General features: G+C 43.1%; 1 protein-coding gene across 1 annotated transcript in view; it reads left to right on the top strand.

The window, feature by feature from the left end:
• CERS3 (ceramide synthase 3) overlaps window positions 1-21,374 on the top strand; it is a 49,362-nt gene that overhangs the window by 8,616 nt on the left and 19,372 nt on the right. Inside the window, exons 2-7 of the mRNA XM_054387983.1 lie at window positions 11,118-11,300; window positions 12,817-12,934; window positions 14,794-14,912; window positions 18,600-18,657; window positions 19,552-19,602; window positions 21,148-21,240. Of these exons, the coding sequence (XP_054243958.1) occupies window positions 11,119-11,300; window positions 12,817-12,934; window positions 14,794-14,912; window positions 18,600-18,657; window positions 19,552-19,602; window positions 21,148-21,240 (621 nt within the window). The 5' untranslated portion in view covers window position 11,118. The remainder of the gene's footprint in view (window positions 1-11,117; window positions 11,301-12,816; window positions 12,935-14,793; window positions 14,913-18,599; window positions 18,658-19,551; window positions 19,603-21,147; window positions 21,241-21,374) is intronic.

The raw sequence follows: 21,374 nt of genomic DNA, 5'->3' as shown, positions 1-21,374 counted from the left end.
CGTGACTTAAGCATTTCTTCATCTCCTGTGTTGAAAGGAGCGCAAGGGAAGGCGCTGGGCATTGCTACTGCAGAGTTTCACCCAGTGGATTCATGACATCAGGATTGCCTTCAGTCAGAAATCTTGAAGTGCAGCTTAGCTGGGTGGGTCTCTGAAGAATTTGAAAGGGTTCTGTAGATAGGGCGTGTTTACCTTTGTGAAAGTAGTGAGCATGATGCTTCTTCGCTGCTAACATGCTTATGTTCTCTTGGACTGCAGCATCTTAAAGGTAGGAATTCCTGTCCTTATTTTTCTGTTCTGTTTGTTTTGAAGTTTTTCCCTCCCTCAGATCTGAATCATCAGTGTGTGCTGGTCTCTGACATTGTCTGTTCTGTAAGTAACCCTTATGATAGTCTTCAGATAAGTAGCAAAATAAGTGGTAATGAGGCTTTTTATGTTGCCATAAAATATTTCAACGTATGAGAACTGCTTTTCATTTTAAAGTAGTACAATTACAGTAGTACTTTTGCTTTTCTGCTTCTTGTATGGTTCTTCTCTTAAGTGCTTTTAAGAGCACTTCTTTTGAACCAGGAGGAAAATTTATTAACAGAAGGAATAATGCTAGCTAGCGATGTAAATGTGATTGCATAAAAAGGCTGGAATTTGAGTTGCCTGGAATAGCTATTTCTAATTTTATTCTGCTGAATGCTAAGAAAAAAATGTTCTGGGAGAAATTCATTTGAAGACAGGTTTTTTTTTTTTGTAAGACTTACCTGTTGAAGACCTGAAGAAGCAAGTGCTATAAATAGCATGTGTAAACAAGCTGCCAGAAAGGGTTCTGTCCTAGCAGTGCTGTGGCATTCAAGTTGGGGAACCATCTTCAGTTTTTCCCCTTTTTGTAATATGTTCCTGGTTTAAGCTGGCTTCCTAGCTTGGGTCAAACTTTCAGCTGGGTGCACTGTTGAAGATGAGGCTATGCTGTTACGCATGGAGCTGGAGATCTGTCTTGTATTTGTTGGGACATGAAAAGGATACCAAGCAGTGGCTGGAATAAGGAAATACCAGTTACGTTCTGGCTCCTCCTCTAGTTGGTTTTGTGGGTGGAGTATTTCTGGGTAGATTAAACTGCAAAGGAGGGGATAGCCAACAGGAGAACTGGGAACAATGGGGCACAACAGACTTGGTTTAATTGCTGGCTCAGGATAGTGTAGAGATGGTTAATAGCCAAGCTTGAGCCACTGTGCATGCACGACAGCCAAAGACCGTCTTTCAGGAAGCTGCAAATAGGACAGTTTGCCAGAGCACAAGTGGACGAGCCCTGTCCCTTTCCCTGCTTCCCAAGGGCTAGTTTAAAACCTTGAGTCATCCACTGTGCAGGTGGAGAAGCCAACAACCCTTGCTTCGGCACCCTCAGGTCCTCTCTCTGGTTCCTTACCGTTCTCCTGCCTTCACAGGTTTTGTGGTACTGTTGTACTCCTAAAGTTGTGCTTGTCCTGACCACTCTGTACACATTTGCTGCCCTGTTCTTCTCTGCCCTTAACCCTTCAATGAGTGACAAAGGCTGCTCACTACTCTGGTAAAATCTCCATTATGTAGTTTAGCATTTTCAGTTACATTCCAGGGTCTTATTTCAAAAAATTATTTTGGCATCTTCCCCCAGTAGTAATAATTCTAAGAAAAATGTTATTTTTAAAGGTTTTTCCTTACATTCTGACAGGTGTTAGCAAAAATTTCTTGAAGCAACTGGTGGTATCTCTCTGGATCTGTTCCAAACTTTTTTTTTTTCAAAGAACTATGTTTTTACCTTTCTGCAGATACATGAGTTATTTCATAGCTCTTTACCCAATTCTATGACTGTTCAAAATTTTTAAAGCTTAAAATCAATCAGTTTGCAGTGTAATTGCACACTTTCCTCAGCTGCCTGCCATCAGCTAAAACCATTTTAGCTGCTCACAAATTATTTACCTTGAAGTAGAGAGAGCTTGGTAACTTTCACCCAGAAAAATCACAGAATCGTTAAGGTTGGAAAGGACCTTTATGACCAAGTCCAACCATAACCCAACTACCGTGACCAGTAAACCATATTCTGAAGTTCCACAGCTTCTTGAATTCCTCCAAGGAGGGCAACTCTTCCACGTCTCTGGGCTGCCTGTTCCAATGCCTCACCACTCTCTCAGTGAAGAAGTTTTTCCTAACTTCCAATCTAAACCTCCCCTGGCATGACTTAAATTCATTTCCTTACCTCCTATTGCTGGTTACTTGGGAGAAGAGACCAATACCAACCTCACTACACTCTCCTTTCAGGGAGTTGTAGAGAGCAACAAGATCTCCCCTTAGCCTTGTCTCCAGACTGAACACCCCCAGCTCCCTCAGCTGTTCCTTGTATGCCATGCCCTCCAACCCCCCCAGCAGCCTCATTGCTCTTCTCTGGACATGTCCCAGCACCTCAGTGTGTTTCCTATACTGCGGTGCCCAGAACTGCCCACAGTACTCAGGCTGTGGCCTCACCAGGGCTGTGTACAGGGGCACAATGACTTCCTTACTCCTGTTGGACACACTTGGGGTTGTTGTGACCGAAGTGCTGGACCCAGCACCCAGTCTTGTTAAACCTCATTCTGTTGACCTCAGCCCATGCATTTAACCTGTCCAGGTCCCCCTGCAGTACCTCCCCTCGAGCAGATCAACACTCCTGCTTGACTTAGTCTTGTCTGGTCCAAATACTGAGCCCTGGGGAACACCATTGGTGACTGGATTTTTTATTGCAATTCTTTGGGCCCAGCCAGCTTTTAGTCCAGCAGAGAGTCCACCTGGCTATGCCATGGTCCACTAGGTTCTCAAGAAGAGGCTTTACTAAAGTCCAGGTGGACAATGTCCATAGTCTTTCCCCTTCCACTAAGCAGGTCACCTGGCCATAGAAAGAGATGAAATTGGTCAAGCAGGACCTGCCTTTCATGAATCCATGCTGGTTGGCCCTGACTCCACCATTATCCTGCACTTGCTCTGTGAGTGCACCCAAGGTGAACCACTCTGTAATCATCCCGTGTACCAAGGTCAAGCTGAGAGGCCTGGAGTCCCCCAGGTCCTCCTTTTGGCCCTTTTAGTAAATGGGTGTCACGCTTAAATGGGTGTCACACTGGCAAGCCTCCAGTCATCTGGCACCTCCCCTGTTAACCAGGACTGCTGATAGATGATGGAGAGCAGCTTGGCAAGCTCCTCTGCTAGCTCCCTCAGCACTTTTGGGTGAATCCCATCTGTCTCTATAGACTTGTGAGTGTCCAGGTGGCAGAACAGGTCTTTAACTGCTTCTTCCTGGATTGGGGGAATTGATGCTGCTCCCCATCACTACGAGGAGGGTGAATACCCTGAGGAGAACAGGTCTGATGATTAAGGACTCAGGCAAAGAAGGCATTAAGTAACTCAGCCTTTTCCTCATCCTTGATAGCAGTGTTCCCCTCTGCATCCTTGGCTTTCTTTTTGTTGTTAACATTTTTATAAAAACTTTTTTTGTTATCCCTCAGGGCAGAGACCAGGTTGAGTTCTAGCTGAGCTTTTGCCTTTCTGATATTGTCTCTGCATGACCTGACTGGATCATTGTACTCTTCTTGAGTTGCTTGCCCCTCTTTCCAAAGGTAGTAAACTCTGAGTTATTTTAAACAATTCTAGTTCTTTTTGTTCCCCTGGAAAACAGGGAAAATGTAAAACTGACTTGCCACCTTGACTGAGGTTTATTCAAAGTGCTATTTTAGCCTGTTAAAATACAGTAACCAAGTTACAAGGTAATGTGATAGAACAGTAAAAAGTCAGATACTCTAATTGCCCTATAACTGGGCATTTAAATTCTTTATAGTTGGGATTTGTACAAGCTAGGGAGTAAACTGGAAGTTGAAGGTCTCACAGCAATCTTAATTAATCTTTTTTTCATGTGTATAAAGTATTTCAGAACCTCCAAGCCCAACAGGTCTTGCTCTGTGCTGTCACTAGTTGCTTGTGTAGGCTTGGTAAGATGTCGTTCATGCTGTGCCTCAGGTTGTGTGCAATTTACCTGAAGCTGTTCTCACATTTGGACAAACAAGATGAGAAGACAGGATGTAGGAGCAGTCCAATATCCTCAATTCCATTCTTTCCTCCACAAACCATAGTTCAAACACTTTGTGCTGACTAGACTTCAAACTGCTCAATCTAATGCAACAAGCAGTGCCAACAAGCAGGAACAAGAAGTGTCTGCAGTTATCAGACTAGGGCCTACAACTAACAGCTGATGCCTGAGTGAATGGATTTGTATGGAAGAAAACAGTGGAGGTCAGGCTTGCTCTTACTGCTTTAGGGACTATTAATATCTTAGTATAAAAGCTATCAGTGGAGAAGCTCATCTGGTGTCACAGCCTGTGAGCTCTCACAAGTTGCAGGTATGTTCACAAGATGTATACAGCAGGAGCTGTGTGTTTGAAAGGTTGTGTAGCACAATGTCAGCTGTCCATGCTAAACCAGTCACAAGTTAGGATTTGTACAGGAGCAGTCTTCCTGGATTTTATTAAAATTCACTTTTCTTTGCTACTGGGATTTGTTTTTAAAAAGTATCTCTTGGGTAGTGCTTCTGCTATCCTCAGTAGGAACAAGGGTGCATAACTTAGCAGCAAAGTATAGGTCTGTCCTGGGTTAACTCAGCCTTTTCTCACTGTGTCAGTGTGAGCGTCCAGGTGGCATGGTCTTTAACTGCTTCCTCCTGGATTGGGGGAATTGATGCTGCTCCCCATCACTACCACTCACAAGCCCCTCTTCCCCCATGCAGATGGGAGGGAAAGCCTCTGGGTTGAGAGAAAGAGTTGAAATCACTGGCAATGCACAACGATCTCAGCCTATCTGCAGACAAGACAGCAAAATGCAGAAGCAGCAGCAGAAGCCAGTGACCCCCCCCACCCACCTCCCAGTCTGCAGCCCACCCAGCAGAAAAGACCAGCACTCCACACCCCAGAACCCAGAACAGGAGGCCTCACATGTTACAATCTGAACTTCAAGCTCTATGATACTTTGCTCCAGCCAGCACTTTCATTTTGAAGCTGTCATGGCAGCAGCATGGTATTGAATATATATATATTGAATATATACAGCAGCAGTCAGTTCAACCCATGAATAACCCAAGGGCCCATATTTTTTCACCTGTTTGGTGGTGATCACAGGTGAGATTCTTTAAGCAAAGTGCTAGCTAATACCATAAATCTGCTGCTGAGATGTGCTGACTTGCATATATCATTTAGACATAAGCAAACCCCAAACCTGTGATATGGTGGGTCTGATCTTTATTTACTCTCTTAAGCTACATCAATTTAATGCTGATGATTAAAAGCCTGGGACAGCTTCACCATGTCTTGGTATCTGGGAGACTTTATTTTTCCCACCAGTCACTGCACCAGCTTTACCAGTTCTACCAAATACTGGGAAAAATCGGAGGATCGTGTTATTCTTGCTTTTTGCTGATTTCATTCTGTCCCTTTCAGACTTCTTGAGTCACAAGGAGAAGGCAGTCTAATAAGATGCTTAGAGAAATTAAGGCTTCTTTTACTTGCATGTTTGTGGTGGTGATGCATTGGGGTTTCTAATTCATGTAGTGAATAAGGATAGGAAATCCTGCTGTAGCACATCCTTCAAACCTGGATATCACCCTCTCCTAGTCCTGGTGATGCAAGTGCAGTTTTTGCAAGCAAGAGCTTTGTGTGGAGAGCACAGTCAAAGCTTTGGCTCTGATTCATTCCCCAGATTGCAGCAGCCAGAAATTCTGCTTCAAAGTTGCTCATGGATTTGTTTTTGAAAATGCAGCCACATAGCTTTAGTGAAACCAAAATGGGCCCTTTTTTGCTTAGTGGCATTAAAAACATGAGATTGTTTTTTTCCTTTTAAATTGAATTTATGAAGGATACAAGGATCAGAGCTTTGAAAGAAACCTCACACTGGTACTTTCCAGCTGTGTAGGCTTTGCTTTTAATTATAAAGGATACAGGTCCTGAAGTAATCATTCCCGATTTTCCTGTTTTGCACAAGCCCATTTAAAAAATAAATTAGGCTGCAGAGGGGATCCTTCCTTAGCAAGGAGGTTAGTCCTTTTCTTTATTAGTATTTCATTTCCAAGATGTGGAGGACACTTCTGGTTTTCTAAAATATTTTGTTGCTAGACTGACTTTTAGGTCCTCCTGGAGCAAGGGCAACAATTCCAGTTTTGTCCATGGCAATACTGTTAGTGGTGTTGGCGTATGGACAGGAATTTGGGAAGAAGCAGAGGACTTTTTCACCCCAGGCTGGGCAGAATATGGGTCACTACTTGCTTGATGCTATTACTGGTTTTAAGGAAAAAGGGCTGTTAGCAAGAGGAGGTTCAGGCTGGCTAGGCTTTCGAGTTTCTACTTAGAGCTGGGCCCAAATCAGAACAAGCTGTACCTTTGCATCTGCCTTCTGTTCTTTGGAAGCAGCGAATGTGAGCGGAAAATAACTTGTGATAGTTTATGCAAACAGCTGCCTCTCAAATCCAGTATCTCTAGCCTCATCCCAGCGCTGGAACTGCTTGCTACTGCTGCTGGTTACACTGGAACCTTTGTGTGGTAACAAGCTTGTGACAGAAATAAGTGTCCCCTGGTATTATGCTGATGTATAGGGAATTGTTCTGGGGTCCCAAGTCATAGAGGTACTCAGAGGCTAGAATTTCTCAGCAGCATAAAATGAGCCTGTTGCAAAACACGCTCTACTCACCCAAGTGATAAGAGACTGGTTCTTCCATTTCCCACCCAGATTTCAGGCTCTATATGAGGAAATGCCCTATCTACCTCACCAGCATTGCTCGTAGCCCTGAGTGGCATAAGGAACAGCTGAAAGACTTCTACCTATTTATCAGACCCTTCCATAAGAGGACTTGTGGTGATGGCATCCCTTTCCTACTCACATGATGGGCACTTGAAAGAGATGTTCTCAGTGTAAGATTGCATGGCCAAAGGGTTGCTGGCCTTCTTAGCCCCGCAGGATTTAACAAGCTGCCAAAAATCTTTGGGTTAGAACTAAGCAGTATAGGCAACATTGTTTAGAATCCGTGTTAGAGACAAATATCTGTGCTGGTTTGGGGCCAGACACAGACCCTCTCTTGCCCTGAAAGGGACAAAAGAATGAGACTCACACGAACGGATTGGAGAGTGATGGAAAGTTTAAATGGAAAAGCAATTGGTGAAGCTACAGAGAACTACAAACTACAAAGCATAGTGACAAAGAGTATCCCAAAGCGTACAGAGCCCGTTACATAATTCCCAAAGCTTCCCAATCCTTCCCTTCTTCCCACCTGAGGGTAAACCCAAACCCCCCAGGGCTCTTTCTTCCCCCTCCCGCTGCTAGGCAAGTCTCAGGCTGGCCAGGTCTCAGACTGCCCCCCCCCTCCATCCTCCTCCTGGCATTAGGCCTAGACAGGCCTAAGAGGCCTTGAGGATACTCCCCCGGCATTACCCGATAAAAGAGGACATCTCCCATGGGAGCAGAGAGGGAAGAAAGAGGAAGAGAATGACTCTGCAGATGGCCTTATAGGGCGCAGGATTTATGGGTAGAAATACGTTGTTTCCTGTGTCCACCCCTGTGGGTGGGCACCCAGGACACCAGAGGTGTATCTCATGCAGCAGTGGCAGGGGGCACCCAGCCTAAACTGCCACAATGACCCTGTATGCTTTCTATGTCTCCTGTTCTCCATCCTCTGGCCTCATCTTTCACGACTTACATAGCCTTTGTTTAGGGTCAAAAGGATTCAAAGTAAATAATTTAGAATGATGCAGTCAGTCAAGTCCTAATGTGGAGAAAGCTGATGAGTAGGGTTAGTGTTTGGAGGAGTGGTTCCTGTAAATGTGGTGAGTAAACTGTAGAGTGGAATATTTGTGTTGGTGGGAGCACTGGAGGTTTTGGCACAGAGGATGGGATAATAGATGGGTTAATCTTTAGAAGTGTAAGTGAGTTGCAGTGCTAATTTTAATCAAGGTTTCCAGAAAGTAACCAGTATGTGTGTTTGTGGAGAAGGAGATGATAAAGGTAGTGCTGAGCTGTTCCCAGTTAGTGCTGCCTCCTGAGATGGAAACTTCTGTCAGGTATCAGCTTGCTTTTCATACAGAAAAATGTGCAAAGTATGTGTGGGTCTCATGGCATATTTCTCAGTAAGCTGGAAGGGCCAGAGCCTGTTTGTAGTGCAGAAGAGAGCTCTGCTTTTGTGGGATGTATGCAGCAGAATGGGGGTGTTGGAGTCCCTACATATTTCAGGATCTCGCATGATTTAAGGAGGGATAAAAGTACTTAATTGCACAGCCACAACCATCAGCCATTTAAGAGCAAACTGGGCAGAACGACGTTGTAAAATGCTCAAATCACTGCTGCCAAGGTGTATTTGGAAGGACTTCCTCACGTCCTAGGTGCTTCAGGAACCTCCTGATAAGAACTCAAGCTGAAGGGAGATGGGGAAAGCCCAGCTACTCAAGGAGCTGCTGTTATGAAGATGGAAATCTTCAAGATTGCCCAGGGAATGGCCTGATTTGCTGCAGTGAAAACGCAGTTTGAGTGTAGGGCAAACATGCAATTTAAGGGTAACGAAATGTAAGAATAGGCTGCAGATGGGTATGGAATCTCATTAACAGTTCTCTCAGAATTACCTGGACAACATTCATCAGGGTGGGCTAATACCCTGTGTGCCAGGCAAGATGTGGTACAAAATGCAGGGGGTTACAGAGTTTCAGAGAACGCACCTTTCAATGAGTTTATTTGGTGTTTGTGGGGAAGGATTTCTACTGAAATCTGTGCATCAGACCCCAGATTCCAGAATTCCCTTAAATTTTAAGATTAAACACTTCCTTCTGAGCTTAGTTGAATAGAGATGTATAAACAAGTTAAGACAGTCATACAGTAAGGCATCTGTGTGTGGAAGGAAAACATAAATTAGTAAGATCCCAAGAATCCAATATGAAACTATGCCCTGCTGGGATTTTCTAGGATTTAAGTGTTTTGGGTGCAACTTCAGTCACAGCCCCTCTCAACACAACCTAGTTGTCAGCACTCTTCCCAGGATGTTAGAAGAGACTGACCTATTTTTTATTACAGTTAGTTTGTGATAGTTTGCAAGGCACAGTCTAGTTTAAAACTAAAGATATATTAGGAAGCAGAGCTGTGTAATGAGTGTCTCTGGTGGTCTTATAGGGAAGTTTGCAAGCCTTTCTGTCTGACCTAAAATGTCACGTTTCAAAGCCCTGCTTCATTATCATGGCGCCTGCTAGCTGGAGTTAAGGGTCTGTTAGCAGCCCCATTATAAATCCCTACTTCCAGGAGTTTATAATTCAGCAGTAAAAATCTGCTCTAGGCTGAAACTTGGCATGTAAACTCTCAGTGCAGGAACAATTGTGATTTCTCCTTCCTTTATTTTTTTGCTTATACACATGATTCATTCAGTAGGGTTTTTTTTTATTGTCCCCTTTTGACATTTAAAAAGATTAAGTGGCTGTGTTATTAATATTTCAATATTGACTACTGTGCTTGGCCAGTAAATTGTTTCACAGCGTCTGTTACCCCAGCTCTGTCTGAGGGAGACAGGTCACTGTTTTGCAACCCTGCTGCAAGGCTTCAGCTGAGCAGCACCAGCCTGGCGTGACTCACAGCCGTGGCTGGTGTGGAAGGGTTCAGAGCCAGCTTTGATTTTGTGTCCGAATCTGAAAGCTGGTGTGAGTGCAGAAAGCGTTGTGTCCTGATGTAGCATGGGTGGAAGCTAGGAGTGGCTGCAGGCAAACATGAAGTCGTGTGGCCCCTGCTTAAATACAAAGCGAAGTGGAAGAGCCTGAAGTACTGTCTGTCCTCAGCGTGATTTGATCTTATCACTTGATCCTATACAAATATATTGCTGTGAGATCCTTCAATGAGACATCTAACACCATGAGGAAACTTGGTTGAAATTCTCCCAGCTCAGCAGTTCACTCATCAAAACTATGGTTCAGTGAAATCAGTTATGGCCTGAAATCAGTTGTTTCATCTGGCTTACAGGAAATTTTAGTATGAGAAAAGTTACCTCTATTTATTACTCTTAGAAATTATAGAAAATGACTTATTGCAGCCTTATGGAAAATATTATAGTAACTTCTATTTTCATTCGATTTTAGACTACTTTGTAGGATATATGGCATGTTTATACTGCAAAGTCCTTACAACTAAATGAGGGATAGCAGAAATTTCTAAATATGTAATGTAAAATGCAGAGGCTAAAACTGAGACTTTTGCAAGAATCTTTAGGTTTAAGTGATTTGTAGTTTATTGTTTTTGTTTGTTTGTTTTTCTTCAAGAAATAATTTTAGATATTTTGCTCTGATAAAGGATTTGTTCAGAGTTAAATCTTCATATTTCCTGCAAGCCTCCCAAAAGTTTTCTGTGCACTGTGATTTTTATTCTTGGTGCTGTGCACAGACTTCTGTAAAATCAAGAGCAGGGTGTCTGTTGCCATTAACATACCGAACAGCAGCAATTCAACAACAAAATGTTGTCATTATTGTGGTACTGAGTCACCCCCTGGACTTCCTCATTTCTTTTCCACTCTTCCACCCACTTATTTTTAATTTACAAAGACATCCTAGGGAAGATCAGTTCTCTGTAGTATCATTTGTGTATTGTGTAAATGATAATTGCAGAAGATTTGCCCAGTACTAGGCAATGTAGTGTGAATGACTGAAATGAGCCAGCAGATTACTTTCCCCTCTGCATATTTCAAGGACCCTCTGTTAGTTTATGACAGCTCAAAATTTAGCTCTAGTATTTTATCTGCTGCTGGATTATAATCCCAGCTGCATACTCTCACCCAAGGGATTTTCAGCATCCTATAATTTAATTTTTCTCGGCTAGATCTGCTTGATGTTGGTTTGGTGTAGGGACACATGAGCATCTCTCCAGTGCTTCTGTTCGACCTGCAATACCAGTGCAACACACACAGTCCAGGACAGCTTGTTCCTGGGGGACCTGAGCCTCATCTGCTGCTATCTTTTGGAAATGTCTTGCTAGCTAGGAACCACTGTTCCCTTCAGCAGGCTTCAATATGCTTTATTTCTTGCATTTTTTTTTAATGCATCAGGAGTAATTCTGAATCCTCTTTATTTGCTTAGCATGGCGCACGTATTAAAAACGCTCAACAGCTGGTTCTGGTGGGAGAATATCTGGATGCCCATCAATTGCACATGGGAACATTTTGTAGACCGTGATGGACTCGTCTTTCCAAAACCACATCAGTTATATGCCACAATTCCATATGCTTTTGTACTTCTGATTATCCGATTCTTCAGTGAAAGGTAAGGAACAGAAACACAGTTTTCTGCTAATGTTAACCCTCCTTAATGCTAAAAATGTTTGCAAAATTAGGTATCTTTAGAGCAATGTTCTTATGGTTTTATAAAGGAGGATTAGTTGGTGGTTGGCTAGAAAGATCTTGTATAGATAACATGGCAGGTGAAAAACTAGGAAATACTTTCACTCTTAGGAACATGGCTGTGGTCCAGTCTAGAAGGAAAATCTTTCACTCTAGCTTTTCTAGAACAGCATTTGGATCGTTCTAATCATTTCCTTTCACTAGAGACACAATTCATATGAAAACATTTGAGTTTCCTTTTGTTTTTTTCTCCTTTGGTGGAAAAGTAGAAGTATTTGTCCTCCAAACCAAACCTCTCCTCTTGTTTGATCATCCACCAGAACATTTTTGTGAGGCTGACAGATCCCAGGTGTCTGGTTGTAGCCAAACTAGACAGACTGGAGGGATCTCAAAGTTTCGTGTGAGTGATCTACTAATACTGATACCTTTTTTTCCTCACTTTGGCACTGAAAGATGAATTGCTTCTGCAGCTGGAATCTTATGGGGCAGGCAGAGTTTGGCTCCACCGAAGAAACCTACAAATATATTAACCTTTGCAGTGCTTTGCCTTATTTATTTGTGCCTTTTTGGCTTACTTTTATTTTTTTTTCCTCTAAAGAATGTGAATAGTAGGTTTTTATAATTATTTCAGGTTAGAATGAGGAAGTTTGGAATGTCGTAAGTTGGATAGACTTAAAACAGAATCAGATAAGATCATTCATGGTAGAGATCAAAAGTAATTTGGATCATATATTTATAAGCATTCACAGTGTCTCCTGAGTGAATGCCTGCCCAGCTGTGTCTCACTGCTGCTGTTGGAAATTGCTCATGTGAATAATCAGCCCACACATCTGGCTTGCAGTGGACCTGCCTATGAGTGAGAAAAACTGCTCATTACTCTTAGCAGTGGTCAGTCAGTTGCTGATAGCAGCAGGAGGACTGAGGGGTGATTTTTTCAGAAAAGCCTGCCCGAGCAAAGGAGCAAAGCATTTTCTGTGTTCTGCAGCAATTTGTATGGAAAATGGAAGAGAAAGAGAAGCCTTCAGTCTCTGGGAAGTCACCGTGAGCCACAAGCTAGAGGCCACCAGCCAAATACAGTGGCAGAACACCTATCATAGTAGCAATCACGTGGAGAGAGCATCTGTTCTTGTTTCACTTTTCCTTAACTGTTGTTTCACTCCAGTATAACTCTGAAAAACACAATTACACAAAAATCAGGATCTTTCCCTTAGTTTTACAGCATTTCAACAGCCACAAACTTGAGCCCTTGGTTCTGCTTTTTTATCATAACTGCTAATATGCTATGGTTCTCTCCTGGGTTTAGCAGAGGGAGACTCCCGTCATATCCTATGGCAGATTAAACTGCTTTAGATTGTTTTTCTTCATACCCTGGCATGAGAATAGCTAAGGTCTTGTAACTGTGTCATATTGTAAAAGCTTTTCATGGTATGTCTTTTCAGATTTGTTGCTATACCTGTAGCAAAAGCTTTAGGTATAAAGAATGTAAGACGTGTGAAGCCACAGCCTAATCCTGTGTTGGAGAGTTATTTCCTGGAGTGCTCCAAACATCCATCCCAAGTAAGGATTCTCCTTCTTTTATACTAGTTTCAGTGCTGGAAAATCCCAAGTCTTACTGTTTCAATCAGCTATCAGCAAGGACATCATGGGATAAGATGACTTAATTTATTTGGGGTTTTGTTTCTGTTGGGCTGACAAGGATTATGGCATCCAGAACAGAAAATGTTTAATTTTCTGGCACACTGTTCTAGGTTAGACTGTTAAAACATTCCTGGTGAAGATCAGTGTTCCATCTTTAACTCATTCTGCCTGGGGAGAACATCAGCTGATATCTGTTGTTGGCAAGCAACAATAGTGAAGCATTGGCATGGAAGGCTTTTGATCTGTTTAACCCTGGCTTATGTGAGAAAGAAAAGAAATCTTCGTATTACCTTGCTGTTTCCTTTTAGAATTAAACAAGAGGGAAAGGAAGCCAGTGTTTACCCTCTCTGCAGATGAGGCAACTTGATTGTTGATGGGAAGCAGGTACTTTGCTGTGAATGCAGTCTCAGAACGTTCACTTACCTAACTCTAGTCATCAAACAATTGCAGAGTTCCTGCTCTGTTTTTGGAAAGAGGTGCTTTCTAGTGTTGGAGGAACTTTGCCTTCTGTCCCTAACTCTTCTGTTCTCTTCCTGTGTCTTTTGCCTGATAGAGGTATTTGTGTTCACATATGAACTCTTCTCTATCTGGGCAAGTATCTCAATTTCTCTGTTTCATGCCTCTCTTCTTCATGAGTACAGTCTGACACAGTATGTTTTATACTCCTCGGTACATGGGAAAGAGTCCCTAGCTTGGAGACCAGTGTGCCTGAGGAAGCAGGTGATTGAGAGCATCTGGGCTCTAGTGGCTGTCAAAACGAAGTCATTTTTCCTGCATGGCAAGTAGAGAGCTCCCTAACCAACAGGATGGGCTGGACACTGAGGCCGTTTGCACTCCTGCCCTCCCCAGCAGCTGAGGTGCCTTTGTCCACATACCAGAGCTTTCTCTTAGGGCGGGAGACTAATTGAACTGGGCTTACCTTGGTGGAGTCAGGCTGCTCCCACGCACTATTTGCATACTGGCCTTGCCAGGAGCTTCCCCGGGGATGAGTTGAACCACAGCTCCACTCCTGCAGCAGCCCCAGGGGAGGTCAGCCCACTCCTTCCTTCCTCACTTTGGGGTGGAGAAGAGGGAGGAAGTCTCCAGACAGGTAGGAGACTGAGCACCCAGAAATGCAGGAATTGCACTGCCATGTGCTTAGCACATGCAGAGCCACTTCACCTTGAGAGGCACCTGGCTGTTGCACTTGAATGGGCTGAAGCATTTCTAGGCAGTGCTCTGGTCCTAATGTGTTTCTGGGTGTCAAAAGGAGGCAGTCTGCATTTTGCTCAGGGAGATGAACTGACTTACCCTGGATCACACAAGTGCGTTGGATTTGAGCACAGAGCTCAGGTTACCTTCATTCCAGGTCCACATCTCACCTTGAGACTCATTTAAATGTACTAATTGTATCTAGTATCTTACCTAAATATAATTAATGTGCACATGCATTGATAAGTGGCACTCCCTGCTCCAACCCAAGCTCTTGCCTAGCAGCAGAAGTTGCATCTTTGAAACTACCTGAAGCTACCAGAAATAAAATAGCACCATTTGAGGATCTGTACATTTCACACCTGCTTGATTTATATAAATTGGTGTTTTGAAAATCCAGGATTTCTATGAGTATCACTCAGAAATGAAACCAGGAAGCCTGCAAGGTAGACCACCATAAATAGTTATATTAGTAATATTTTTAAATGAAGACCTTATAACAGTGGGGAGCTGATGTGCAAAGTAGAACATAAATGACAATTCTGTTGGAGCGCGTGCTGTTGCTAACACTGCTCTATTTTTTGCAGTCAGATATCCAAGGTCTTGCCAAAAAGTGCAACTGTACTGTCCATTTGGTGGAAAAGTGGTTTCGGAGACGGCGAAACCTTGAGATCCCAACAGTGCTTCGGAAATTCCAGGAAGCTTTGTAAGAAGAGACAATGCTTTTGATTATTGTGGGGTTTGCTGGTTTGAACAAAATGTTTGAGGCCCTTGGGTGCCTTTTAGGTGGGAACTCAATTCCAGAAAGCTGGTTCTGTCTGACAAAGGTTTTGGTTTGGGAACACATAAACAAAGGGAGAGGAATTGGTAGCATTTCTCCAAGTTATGTGACTTCAAAAGGTTAGGTTAATAGTTTCTTCTGAAGAAAAACAGCTTCAAAATATTGTACAGTTTTCTTTGTTGTGTAATCAAAAACTTACTTGTCTCCTGCTCCATAGTGCTCAATGAAAACATGCAAAGAATAGGAAAATGTTTTTGTGTCTTCCAGTAATGGTAGGGGAACAAAAGCGCTCACTTTTGGTTATATGTGTGCCCATGTTGGCACTTTGGGATGCTGTGAGGTGTACAGAAATCAGTTCAAGGGCAGGAATCACAGCATCCTTCCTAAATGATGAGTGGCACAGCTTGACATAACTATACGGAACATGGTGACAGTGGGCCATTGAGCAAGTTGGAGTGAGAACAATGAATATGTAAAGAGTTTCAAAACCTCCTACATATGCGTTCAAGATTCTAATTTTTCACAAGATTCTAATTTTTCACAAGTGTGTGAGAACTTCCCCATGTCTCAACATTTTACTACTTAACTATTCCAGTGTTATCCAAAATCACACACAAAGCAAATCCCCAAAGGAGTATGGCTTTACTTACATAGCTCATCCCTTTTGGATACTGAAATTCTCTATGCCAGTGTAAGATGCTTTCCTAATGTTCTCTGTGTTTGTATTTTGACTAGCAGAATTATGTTGGCAAAAATTCACACGGTTATAATATTTAACCTCTCACCACAGATTAGCTTAAGGAATGAGGGTTAAAAGTACAGCTACAATGCTCAAAGTTTAGTACTTTATCAAGATTATTTTCATTGTGGTTCAATATGATAATGATTTGATGATGTCCTCTGTTGGGCAGAAATCCTTTTGATAGACAGAAGTGTCTCTCTGAAGCCTGAGTTGAGTAAACTTCCCTGGCAAACCAACTTCCAGGGTTTATTTCTGCTGTTGTTTTGTGGATCAGGTAACTCTGTTTTACAAGTGACAGTAAGATTTCCTGCTATTGATAAAAGACCTGCCTGCCATAGATGCATGTCTCTAGTAATACACAGCCAAAAACTGAAATTAAACTTGCTTGGCTGCTTGAATGAGAATGAGGCAAACAGGTTTCTCTTGTGCAATTTTGTGAACCTTGCTCTGCTCTTTGTCAGTGACTTTAATTGGATATAATTCTTGAGGCAACACATGAGGAACAGAGTTATTCTGTGCTAGTAGTCAGTGCTATGAGCATTATGAAATTTTTGAAAGCCTGTAATCTCCAGGATCATTTTTCTGCATCACAGGGAAAATCTGGTGAGGCAGATCTAAACCATACTTAAGCTATTAGTGCTCCCAGTTGAGCAATCCTGGGGTGTGGAAAGCCCTTTGCATGAAACCTGCCCTGATTTAAGAGATTTATCAGCCTGTAACTTCACCTACTAAACCCCTTTTGTCAAACTCAGTTGAAGATAAAAGATTCCTGAAGTTAAATCAGAAAATCTCTTGCATAGCTGTTGTTCAGTGCTCTCCCTGGTGGCCAGGTTCAGAGCTTAAAAGGCACTTGAGTAGAATTTGGTGAATTTGGGTATTTTACCTTAGGTTTTGTTCACCAAATTCATGAAGAAGCTTGGCTAAATGCAAAATGAGGTAGTTCTCTGGCAGTCTTGCTTGTATAATGAGTTCATCTGAAGCACTGAGTGTTTCTTGCCAAGTGTGTTTACTATACATCTATAGGGCTGGGGGACTAATGGCGTAGTCTTGTTAGGTGCTCTGTGCTTTGGATCTGATTCAGAAAACCACTTACATTTTACAATCAACACAGAATCTATAGATTCTGGTTATATCCACTAGACTGCTCACAGCACTCTTGCTTGAAATACGAGGTATGAGGACAAAATCAGCCTCTGTGTAATGTCTGTCCTCTCCCATGGTGTTTTCCTTAGCACCCCTTGGTTAAATCTGAGCCAGGTATTACTTCTGGATTCCACTCTGCTTCCATTTGCTCTCCTAAGTTCCATCATGTACCTTTGAATTTTCCTTTATGCACAGTGGGTGTTCTGAAGTGTTGTTTTCAAACCAGCCAAAGAAAGATGCTTTGAAGTTGAGAAGTCAAACAATTGTTTGTTTATTACCAGTGTGTCAAGTGGCAATTAATAACCATTTTCTTGACTTCTTCCACAGGCATGAGGCATCTTGTCTAGCCTCCCCCATCTTGTGTTTGGTTGTTTCTCTTGTAAAATGCTGACTTGGTCTTTGAACATCTCATTCTTTCACTTATGATATCAGCCTCCAGCTAAAGAAGGCCTCAGAAAGGAGGGGCAGCTTTTACCAGGCAGGTTCTTATCATCTTCTCTCCTGTGGCACTTCATAAATGTTTGCCAAAGACCACAATCTCCTTTGATACATCTCAGTCCACTAGTACACAGTATTCTTGAGGCGCTCTCTCTCCTTGTTTTTAGCAAATTTGATTTTTCTGGGAGGCTATTTGTTACTCCCCTCCCAGATACCTCCTGTTCTATAAGATGTTCTTACCGTGTTTGGGGCTATGTGCCTGTCCCTGTGCTCATGACCTTTCTTATTGTGCGAAGTCTTGCAGTTTTCCAACTGATCTTGAAGAGCTGCTGTGGGAAAGGTCAGGCTTATTCCTGCCAAGGGGAAGCATGGAAAGGAAGTTTTCCACCACCTGTAGAGGTGGGAGTGGGAACACTCCCACTGAGTCTCCAGCCACACCCAGTTCCAGGGACAATGCCTCCCATGCTGACTCCAGAGTCATTACCACCTGATTCCTGGCTCCAAATCACAGCATCCTGCTCTGACATCTATAAGCAACAACACAGTTCACTAAGGATATGTAAGATCTCTCTTGCCTTTGCTGACTTAACAGATTGGTGATGAAAGCCTGAAAGTTTTATCTGCCTTGATGGATATCCACTTAAGCCACAAAAAGCTTAGACCAGGCTAAATGCTGGCACACCTAGTCAAAGATTGAGGTTTATAGCTAGTTTAGACCTCTGTGGTAAGGCATAAACTAATCCAGTAGTTGTTGTTAAAGGTTTCATGGGGCTCCCCATGTTTTCAACAGTTGGTCCTAAGAGCAAAAGAAATTAACCCAGCAACTGAAAGGAGTCACTGGAGGTGCTCACAATGTCCACAGGGACTGATCAGATCACGCAGCTGAAAGATCTTCTGGAGTCAGGGAACTGTGAGATGTTCTTAGTCCGGTGTGGGTTTTCTAGAGGGATTGATAGTTGGTGTTATCAAACATTAGTTTGGGGGAACTTTATTACATTTGCTGTGACTGTTCTTTTGATCAGCTCTTGGCTGGCTGGAAGATCACTGCTGTAATTTTACATGATCACAATACAGGTATTGTGATCATGTAAAATAAGCTTGGACTAATTGCTAAAGTAATAAATTATTTAAACATCAGTGATTCAGATGCAGTTACTCTGTGACTGGTGTTGGCTGTGCGGCCACGTTCATGTGAATCTTGTCTGATACACAATGATCTGCAGCAATCCTGGCCCAGGACTCCATCAAACAGCATGTTGTGTTCTTACTCTTCCATTTTCATTTTGCAGCTGGCGATTTTCCTTCTATCTTACATCCTCCATCGCTGGATTTATGTTTCTGTACGACGTAAGTGAATCTTTTGAAGGATTGATACTCAGGTTTTATAGGAATTGATATTCTTATGTTTTTAACAAAATAAGGGATGATTTCTAGATCTTCTTGAAGCCTCCCTAGTTTCAGTGGCTCTATGAGTTCTTTGATGTATGTAATCTAGGTGATAGGCTGCAATGTACACTGAGGTTTTGCTTCATTTTTGCATTACCTTTTGATCTCAAATGCTGCAGTAGTTTGTGGGCAATCAGTTCTTTTCAGGAAGTTGTAAGGTGTTACACAGAGGGTTTTACAACGTGTTGTGTTACCATCTCCAAAAGCATCACATGGCCATGTTTTTCTCAAAGGAGGCCATAAACTTTTTCTGACAACGCTTTTGTGGGGGCACAACAATGATGTGTTTCGTGGCTATTTATTGAGGCGTTGCTGCTGAGTTAGAAGTTGGGAATAACAGAGAGAGTGCTGCTTGTAACTCTGTGAGCGCTGCCTGGGGTGTCGTTAATGCTTCTCCTGAGCAGCAGAGTAGTTCTCAGCGTGTCCACGTCCGTCTGGCTCTTCTCCCCAAACACTGTTTATCATCATGAACTGGTGGTGTGTGTGGCTGGCAAACACAGCAAAATCTAATCACTGTAGCAACGTATCTTGAGTAATTGCAATAATAAAACACACACCCACTGCTTTGAATGATGAAATGGTGAACTGGAACGTTTCAGGTGTTCTGAAAAGATGCCAAAGAGCTGTGACCAATATAATAAATCTGAGATGTAAAATTAATTTAAAAATTGGTGGAGAACAGTTATCAAGGCTTCTTCACCTGCTTCACTCAGAGAAATTTGAAGTATTGAAGATTGTGAGGTAAGAGGACTTGTTGCTGGGCTGCTCAGCCTCTGAATCATCTGTCTTCCCCAGAAACCTTGGTTTTACGACATATGGCAGACATGGGTTGGCTATCCATTTCAGGTAAGCTCTTTGGCATTCCCAGTATTTCCCTATTGAAAGGGGTGATCCATAGAAGCTCTTCTCCCTCCCAGCAGGCACCACCTAAAGAGGTGTGGCCCCAAAGCCTCTCATCCTTTGGTACCTCCTGGTGACTGTTGTATAGGACTTCTGTGATCTGCCAGTGCTGCAGCTCAGCCCTGCAGCCAGACCAGGAGTATTTCTGCCCATCCCAGGTTACCAGTTGCACACAGGACATTCCATCTGTGCTTTGGGTTTCCAAGCAGAGCCCCTAAGCTCACACCAGGCCTGATGATGCTTCAAGGCATTGCAGAAGGATGCTGCACAGAGCGTTGTCCTGAGCAGCCCAAGTGCTCTGTGCCTGCTGGGCCCTATTGCTCTGTAGTGCAGGTTGAGGGAGTCCTGCAGGGGTTTGGTTTGGCATAATGTGAGTCCCTATTCCTGGCATCTCTGCTCAATACTTTGCTTGTTCCCAAAACATTTTATTAGCAGTCTCATAACAGATGACTCCCAGGTGTTGCCTGCCTGCCAGAGCTTCTGATGTGCCCTTCACTCCTGTTTTTATAAATCTGTAGCCCACCACAGTGTCTCTTTATTCTAGTCCTAGCTGAGTTTTCCCAGGATCTGACAGCCAAGACTGCTTCATGCCACATGGCAAACATTGTGAGCCAAGGGAGTGGCCGAGCTCAGCATAAAATCATGGAATAATGGAATTGTTTCAGTTGGAAAAGATCTCTAAGATCGAGTCCATGGCCATTAAACCATATCCTGAAGTGCCATGTTTACACTTTTCTTGAACTCCTCCAGGGACCATGACTCCACCTCTTCCCTGAGCCACCTCTTCCAATGCCTGTTCCAATCTCTTGCAGGAAAGATTTTTTTTTTTCCCTAATATCCAACCTAAACCTCCCCTGGCACAATTTCAGGCCATTTCCTCTCGTTCTGTCACCTGAGACTAGGGAGAAAAGACTGACCCTTACCTCACTACATCCTCCTTTCACAGAATGCACAGGGTTAGAAGGGACATCTAGAGGTCATCTAGTCCAACCCCCAGCCTGCAGTAAGCAGGGACATCCCTAACTAGATCAGGTTGCTGGGAGCCCCACCTTGAATGTCGCCAGGGATGCAGCATCTAGCCTTAAGCTGATGCACAAGATTTTGGCATAAATAGCTGATCTCTTAGTATGTATGGATGTTTATAATGGTAATTGCTCACCAAAACTGAGGACTGTGTTTATTTGCAGTTGCTTGTAACTAAATGCAGAAGTTCTCAGGCTGCATTTCTCTGACAAAACCATACACAAAAACATGCTGAAATTCTGAGGTGGGGGAGGAACTGCAGAAATGGAGACTTTGCTCTGAATAAACGTTAAAATACTTAGCTCCCAGAACATCTTAATGAAGCCCAGAACAGGGACCTAGTTTAGTTTAATCTTTTTAAGCAAGGCTCAAACAGAAGAGCAAAAAAGTGAGGAAAAGGAAAAAAAAGTAATTTCACTCTGGTCACTTTATGCTCTTCTCAGTTAACTGTGCCTTTCTTCATTCCAGACTCTGCTGCCCTCCCAGTACTGGTACTACATGGCTGAGATTAGTTTTTACTGGTCTTTGTTGTTTAGACTCGGCATTGACATCAAGAGGAAGGCAAGTGGCCGTACTCTGACCGTGTTTCTGTCCTGATCCTGGATTTGGTGCAGCCACACGAGGGCAGCATCAGCCTGTCCTTGGCACACCTGCACTCACCCACGCTCCCTGGCTACCAGTGTATCTCTCTGCAT

This window comes from Indicator indicator, chromosome 16, assembly GCF_027791375.1.
Source record: "Indicator indicator isolate 239-I01 chromosome 16, UM_Iind_1.1, whole genome shotgun sequence".
Classification (NCBI taxonomy): Eukaryota; Metazoa; Chordata; class Aves; order Piciformes; family Indicatoridae; genus Indicator; species Indicator indicator.
Note: the sequence above shows the minus strand (reverse complement) of the source record. Positions and strands in the feature narration are given on the sequence as shown.